The sequence below is a fragment of the Mastigoproctus giganteus genome, chromosome 3, assembly GCF_048544385.1.
Source record: "Mastigoproctus giganteus isolate SK-2022 chromosome 3, ASM4854438v1, whole genome shotgun sequence".
Taxonomy (NCBI): Eukaryota; Metazoa; Arthropoda; class Arachnida; order Uropygi; family Thelyphonidae; genus Mastigoproctus; species Mastigoproctus giganteus.
Window position 1 is genome coordinate 50,800,209 of NC_143577.1, and position 8,598 is coordinate 50,808,806.

Below are 8,598 nucleotides of genomic sequence, written 5' to 3' on the forward strand. Positions count from 1 at the left end.
TTACTAAAAGTTGTTTAAATGGCGCATGGAAGAAAATACGCCCATGTCATGTAAAAGGATTTGAAAGGAAGGATTTGAAAAAGATGAATCATATGAAGAGGCTACAGATAAGATTATAAAGTTTGCAGAGATACTTCAGTTGGAGGTTGATACCAAAGATGTGGAGGAGTTAATAGAGGAAGAAGAGAAGGAATTATCTAACGAAGAACTTATTAACTTGCAGGCAGTGATAGTGAAAGAAGAAAATGCTGACAAAGCTGAAGATGAACAAAATGAGGAGCCGAGATGATTCATCACCAGAGAGATGGCAATGGCATTTCGTAAAATTGCATTGGCAATGGCGAGGTTTGAGAAGATGGATCCTGACAGCGAACGATTCTTAAAAGTTAACAGAGGGGTAAATGATATGCTTGCTTGCTTACTACAAAGAAATCTACGACAAAAAAGAAAAGAGCCACTGTCCAGTCATCCATTAATATGTTCTTTCGTAAGGTTGAGCGGCCAACCCCTACTAAATCTCCACAGCCCTCAACCTATGCAGTGGCATGCTAATCAGCTGAAGACGTCGATTCTGGCAATGATGCTCGATAGGTAAAACTTACTGACATGCCTATCTCCTCTCTTATTTTGTAATTTTTTGTGCATGAGATAAAAAATTTAATAAATACAATAAATAATTCTATTTCCATGTTCATCGAACATTTCTTTTTTGATTCAATCAATTCAGTGAGCACAGTTTCGAGTGCTGCACAAGCATGGGGGAAATTCTGACTTGCGTAGCATTCCACAGAATGCAACCCCTACATAAGTTGGAGAGTTGCTGTATTCTATTTTCACTAATTTTTTTGTTCATAATTTGCATTCGTTTTTCATTTGAAGATTGTAAATGAAATTGTATGGTCAAAACTCAATATTGCTTTCAATTTTATTCATTTTAAGTGAGTTTTCAGTATTATTTATTTATTTTTTTTCATATTCATACATTCCATATTTTAATAATGATATCACACTTTTCATCCTCTTTAGGCTCAGATTCATCTCTTGGGAAACCTTGTGATATGGTATTCAGCAACATTTTCAGTATTTCTTTACGTTGGTTTACTGTGTTTCTACCTTCTGAGAAGACGAAGACTTTGTTATGATATTTCTTCAGGTCAGAACCAAATAAAAATAATAAATTTAAAACTTCAGAAAAAAAGTAAATTAGTATCCTTTTATTAGTATACTTGTAAGTTAACATTTAACAACAAATAACTTTTATATGTGGGTAGATAAATCAGTACATGATAGAAAAAAAAAATTATGAATTTTGTGATTTGCAGATCATTAAAGGCCTTCTGTTGTTAGAATTCATAATAAAATAAAATGTTTTGGTGTGGCAGCAACCAGAAAAGAAAAAAGTCACTATGAAGTCTAGTTCCTTAAAATTTTGTAGTTAATTTCTTTCTTTGCTGGTTGGAACCACATCCAAGCATTTTATTTTATGTCATGCAGTTGAATGTGAAAAGAATGAGAATTTACTTCTAATGTAGTCATAGAAGGGAATGTTTTAAAATGCAGGTAATCAATTATTGATGACAAACTCTTCTCTGCATTAAATAAACTGATTTATTTTGGATTTAACTGAACATAACAATAATGTGGAATAATAAAATTATGTTTTAATACAACTCTGTGTACCTTTCTCAGTGATAAAGCTAAAATATTTAACTATTTTGTTAATATTGCAGAATCCAAAACATGCTGGGACAAAGGAATAAAAACAAGAAAACTACAAAACTTGGACAGATCCTACTTACATCCATTCTGATGACTGCCATTTGAATGTGGTGGTGGTGGTGGTAGTAGTGGCAGAAAGAATTAGAGAAAAGTCATATGCAAGCAGCAATACATTGAACAATGTAAGAGAAATGATGTTCACTGAAAAATGTTAGTATCAAAATGAATTCTGATGTGCAAAGAGAATTCAGCTTTAATAGGAAGACAGTTTCATTTTTCTTATTAATTCAATAAAAAATAATTTTTGATTAAATTCAAAGCAATGTATTTGACCCAGAAAGTAGATGAGAGAAATAGTGAGAGAAGTTCGGATTGTGCAAGGAAGTCCTTTCAAAAATCTGTGCTGTGACTATTCAATTTCAGTTGAGCTGCTGCACTATTGTCTAGTCTATCTGTCCAATAGTTTTATAAATTTCTGAAGCATGCAGCTGCATTCTTTGAATTTAATATGGATTAAAACTTCTTACACCATTTGACATCTTTTATATTCTGTAATAAAATCACTTGATTACATATGAAAGAGCTGGGTTATGGCTTTAGGATGCCTAGTCACCCACCAATGAAGAGACTCTTTGAAATGACACTGTATTGAGAATAACATGATGCTCTATTGAGAATAATTAATAATCTCCTTGGGGAAGTGTTACTCATTTGAAGTTTAAGGCTAAGACTGCTTATTGCGAAAGGACTCACAGTATGAGATGCTGTATGATGATACATGCCCTTTGTGCAGACTAATATTTTACATAATTATATACAAAATGATACTATGCACTGGTTTGTGTTGAGGGTATGTTTTATGTGTATTTATTTAAAATTTGACTTAGGCCTGATGTAGCCAAGTGATCAGGAGCACGAGTGCAGTAACACACACTCTTTGAGTGGACCGGGGTTCAAGTCCGTGACTGCTAAATACAATTAACATTTATATTGATTGATTTATTGTAAACTCCACTGACCTGGTGGCATGCTGGAGTATAAACAAGAACATTTGATTAATAATAATAATTATTATTATTTTGGATGCTAAAATATTACAGAACTAAGCAAACACTTAGTTCCAATATGTTTTGGTCCTTGGACATTGTTAAGTTGTGCACATACTTTAGATGTTGAGTACAAACTAATTTTTGTTTTGCTTTTTCGCTTTTGTTTACTCTTTCCAGATAGACCTCAAAACAGTTTTACTATATAACAGATATATCTTTCCCCATGTGCCAGCTGGATATTGAAAGAGACACATGAAATACTTAAGGTTCTGTTTATTACCTTCAGCATATTCATATTTTGAAAAATATGGCCTCAAATTTTATGCACAATTCAGCTAGTATGAGATCTTAAAGTCACGTGGCTAGTATACCTGCTACCCAGATTTATAAAATATTGCTACTTCTTGTGTGAGCGGTATATTCAAGCCAGGTAATCTCATCACATGGTAAAAAAGTAGAAAGAAAGGAAAAAAAAAAAAATCCATATGTCATTAGCTTCCAGTGACTCCATAGAAAATATATTTACTATTACTGCTTATAAAGCTGGGACTGAGACCATGAAGTACCTTAAGACAAAATTTCCTATTCAGGCTAAGGAAAGAAGGTTATTTGTAAACAGTAGATATCAGGGAACTCATCAAATGCTGTATTAAAGAACCTTAACCCATCACAGCCTTGAAATAACACAGGTTCCAAATTCCTGTTTTTTCCAATTAAGATAAAAAAGGAAACAAATCAGTGTTAATGTAACAGTTTTATTTCATAATTTAAAGAATACTTGAGATGTCTTGAGGTTTGTAACCATTTTGGCTACTGCTAATAACTCATTATCTTAATTGAAAGATATAAATTATCAATTGTAACAAAGTGTGACAAAGTTATTATATAAAAATATCCAAAAATATTTTTGCTTAAATTTTTCATAATGTTTTGTTAGGAATTCTTAAGGTTATTACTATTTCGTAATGCTCTTTTTATTTCCCAGATGCTTGGCACAAGTTTTGTTTGTCCGGTCAGGTATGTCTCCTAGGATATGGGTTACACTTCCTGCCCTACTTCTTAGCAGATCGCACTCTTTTTCTTCATCATTACTTGCCAGCTTTCTTATACAAATTGCTTCTGTTGGCCACACTTCTGGAACATATAGACTACCTCATATGGTTTGTATTATATTTTATGGATTTATTTTAAGATTAATATTTTTAGTGTTGCAAAATCACTTTAATAAGTTAACTAAACAATAAATAAATAAACTATATTCCACATTCTATAATGATTTCATTACACTAAGTACAAGTATTTATTGCTGGCTACTTATTATTTGTTGTCAACAAAAATATGATTATTGTGAAGAACCAAGGAGAATTACTTTCAAAAATCTGAGCGTGAATACTTTATATATATATATTTAAATAATGGCTTAAAAGTTTAACATAAATTTTTGTTTATTTTATTTTACGTTATTTTTATGTTAATTTTTCGCTCTGCATTTTTTGCCATACTACTGGCTATGTTTTAAGTTGTTTTATTTTGAATTATCGGATATATATATATATATATAATCCAATTAATCCAAATATTAAATAGGCAGAAATTAATAAAAATTTATATTAAAAATAAATAAGAAAAATAGTAGGAAAGCTAACATCAGTGGCAGCAGAAAAGCACAATCCACTACATGTTGCTTATAATAAGCTAAATTACAATAGGATATTTGCCAGTTGCATGGCAAATCAGTAGAGTGAAAAAGAATTTAACCAAATAAAATAACATAACCATAACAGAAAAATATATATATGAGGGGGGATAAAGAAGAGGGTAGTGTTGCAACGTTCCTAAAATAATTTAGAAAATTAAGCCAGTTAAAAGAAATTTAGTTAGTAGATCGTCATGCTACCCCCATGTAATATATTTTTATTAATTTCTGTCTATTTAATTTTTGGATTATTTTGGATAACAAATTAGGCTATAGATGGCGGTACGAACGCTGCGTTCGTACCGCCATCTATAGCCTAATTTGTTTCTGTATATTTTCAGTTCAACTAGTTTTGTCAGTGGTGTGGTTTAGCCATGCAGTACTAGGCTTTCTGTTTTATTATTTTTCGCTGCATAAGGACCACCGCTATGCAAATCTATTGCATCGGCAGTCTGATCTTAGTATCATTCTGTCGTTGCATGGATTTGTTAAGTATTCGAAATGCAGTGATTCCCTGACTATTATTGCCCTTGTGGTCCTCTGTTGAGATGAGGCATAATGGTCAGTCTATTTTATTTCATTTTATTAATTGGTCATGTAATGTTGTTAGTCTACGTTTCCACTTTAGTGAGATTTTACATAATTCGGAAATGGGTGCCTTCAGGGGGGTGCCGCTAAATTTCTATTAATTGGCTTAATTTTCTAAATTATTTTAGGAACGTTGCAACACTATCCTCTTCTTTATTCCCCCCCCCCCACATATATATTTTTCTGTTATGGTTATGTTATTTTATTTGGTTAAGTTCTTTTTCACTCTACTGGTTTGCCATGCTACTGGCAAATATCCTATTTTAATTCAGCTTATATATATATATCTATATATAGCTTGATTATTTTGTCAGAGTATTCCTGTTATACGTAGTTCTTGTAAATTTACATTTAAATACAGAAGAAATATAAAAATAGTTCGACTTATTTTACTCTTAAAACTGTTGGCAGACAGAAATTAAATGCTTGATTTTAAAAAAAAAATTATGCCTAAAAAACTATATAGTTTGCCTAAATTATTAATGTATAACTTTTATCATTTGTTTTTTCTTTCTAGCTCTATAATGAAATTTACACTACTTAAAACTGTTGGCAGAAATTAAATGCTTTGATCATAAAAATTTTTATGTCTAACAGACTATATAGTTTGCTTGAATTATTATATAATTTTTGTCATTTTTTTTTTTCCCTTTCCAGCTCTGTTCTGAAATCTCCATTACTCAAAAAACTCTTCTATATAGGCATCATTGTATGGCTGTTGGCAGCTGTTTATGTATTTCAACAATTCAGTGTACTCAGTTATGGCACTACTGCACTCTCCGCACAAGATGTGTTGGATTTGCGATGGAAAGATACTTGGGATTTCATTATTCATCGTCCATAAACGGAAAGTGAGAATCATTATATTATGTGAGTTATTCATTGTATTGGTCATGTGAAGAATGTTACGGATTTTTAAGAACAAAAAATCAAAACTTATTTTCTTGATGTGGCAGCTGCAATACAGCCAAGGAGTTGGAAGATTTCCAGGACTTGTGATTGTGCATTTCTTTAAAACATATATAGTGAGTTTTTTGTTTAGCTCGTGTACTTGTTTTATACATTTTTTTTTTCTGTTTTTTTTTTTTGTTTTTGTTTTGTTTTGTTTTGTTTTATTGGACCAACGATCCATATCATACTGCAAACGATCAAGCATTCTGAAGCAGTAGCAAAATCACTCATTGTTATTTCATTAGAACCTAATATAAAATCAAGAAGTCATTATAGAAACTTGATCTCCTGTTTTTTATATACAGTTTTTTAAATTTGGTGAATGAAGTTAAGAAAACCTTGCATTTCTGGTAAATAGTCTTAAATGGTTATTTTTAATAGACATTTTAATAAAACAGAATCAGGAGGAGTAATTTTTAGAGAGAGGTAAAGCAATGCAATGAATGAATATATTATTAAAGAAACATTTCATACATATAGTTTAGGTAACAGCATAAAAACAGCAGTCTTATTTATAAGACATATTGAAATTATACCATAGCCTAATCTAATTATAAGATTTTAGAATTCTTAAATTTTTTTAATATGGATAATATTCTCTTTTTGAAAGGAAAAAAATTTTCAAAAATTTACACTCTATTAAAGAATGTTACTGTCAGTTAAAATTATGCATTTAAAATTGATTTATAAAAATTCATTTGGAAGAAATTGTTAATAAACTAGAAAAATTCACAACTAATGGGATTTTTTAATAAAGAATATATAAAAAGTGATTTATCTTAAGAATATAAGATAAATCTTTACTTAACTTTATATTATAAGATAAATCTTACTTAACTTTATATTCATTTCCCTAGTTTCCTTTTTTTGTAATAATTAAGTGGTGTTTGTATATCCAATTTAAGAATAACCAAAATTTGATTTAAGATTAAAGAAATATTTCATGTATATATAACTAGCAGTTAATTAACTTAGTTGCTAATTCTCTATTTTAATTAGGATATTCGCTGTTAATATTTATTTTAACGTAACTGTATAGCTAGTTGCAATGAGATACAGCCAGTTTTGGAGATAAAAAGACCAAGTATGTTTCATACTGCAAATAATGCAGTATGAAACATGCATGTAAGCTTAACCAGTTAAGTAATAATTAAAAATATACTTAATGCCTTATGCAGTCAAGTAATAATTAACTTAAGCTTTTTTTAAATTATTATTATTACTGTGATAAGGTTAGTACTATATTCAGTATAAAGATTATTTATTGAGATAATATATCTACCTACTACTTATACAAGTTTATATCTTATAACCTTAACAATTTATAAGATATTTCATAATTTAGCCCTTCCTATCATAAATGAATCACAAATAAATATAGAATGGCTGTGCGGTGTAATTCTTGTCCAGGGCTAAGTAAATACTGTTAAGAAGTAGACCATATCTGATAAAGGTTATGTTACTGGTTTGGAATAGCAGGATTCCAAATGAAAGTGCCAATGTAAATTTTATATATATTTACTTAAAATATTAATGTGAGTTTTTAGATTGCTTTATAAATGTCCAAAAATTCATAAGAAATAAATTTTATAGGACTGCATAGCTACCATAGGCAAATAGTAATATATTTTTAAAGAGTTTTAAAAATTTAAATCATTTTTTAAAAATTAAGTAAACTTTAACAAAAAAATTTTATTGCAACATCTTGCTGCTTTCACTTTTGAATTAATAATGCTTATAGCACTGATCATTTCTCCAAAATACTTTTTTTTTCTCTTTTTTTTTTTGAGGATTTTAATGTTAAGAAAAAATACTGATATACCGCTGAGTCAGTATAGGAACACTGATGTGTGTAATGAATCATTTGTCAAAATGAGTCTTAATGAAACATTTATCAAAACCATTTCAAATGACAAACTTTACTATTAGTTGTGCTGATCTCTAAATGACCAGTTAAAATTTATTGAAACATATGTATGAGTATATTAAATATCATAAGATGGTTGCTTACTTATGCAGAAGAAAAATCTTATTGCTAGCACAGCTTAAAACAAAATATAATACCAATTATGTTTTGTCTTATTTTATACTTTTTTATTCATAAATTTAACCTATAGTCAGGTATATGTTGGGGGGGGAAGCTGATAGGCTTGAGAGTGATATGTCTTTTATTCTCTCCATATATGTTGCCTCACCCCACTTGTGATGTCTTTGTCTCCCTAGCCAGGCGGGAAGGAGCAGTAGTGCGTAGCACATGCTTCTTGATTAGACCGGGGTTCGCGCCCGTCACCACCAAATACGGAGGATGTGGAAAGGTCAGGGACCTTTCCGCATCCTCCAATGACCACCGCATATCCCCAGAGCAGTATGGCCTTAGTTGCTAATGCTCCTAAAAACCAAACAACAAACAATTGTGATGTCTTTCAAGGACAGTACCTCTGGTTTCTGCATTAAAAAGTTGACAAATGCGTCTGGAAGTAATTGCTTTGAGAAAAGTTGATTTTCTTCTGTAATATTTTAGTTTTTATAGTTTGGGAAACTTTATTTTGAGTTTCCCAGGGAAATTCAGTGACTTTTTGGATCTGTGTTTTTTTT

The 8,598-nt window shown here is 30.4% G+C and overlaps 1 protein-coding gene across 1 annotated transcript in view; it reads left to right on the plus strand.

The window, feature by feature from the left end:
* Window positions 1-5,937, plus strand: part of rt (Protein O-mannosyltransferase rt) — a 207,466-nt gene extending 201,529 nt beyond the window's left edge. Inside the window, exons 18-20 of the mRNA XM_090369975.1 lie at window positions 1,027-1,153; window positions 3,754-3,928; window positions 5,710-5,937. Coding sequence (XP_090226101.1) covers window positions 1,027-1,153; window positions 3,754-3,928; window positions 5,710-5,896 — 489 coding nt within the window. The 3' untranslated portion in view covers window positions 5,897-5,937. The remainder of the gene's footprint in view (window positions 1-1,026; window positions 1,154-3,753; window positions 3,929-5,709) is intronic.
* The last annotated feature ends 2,661 nt before the right edge of the window (window positions 5,938-8,598 follow it).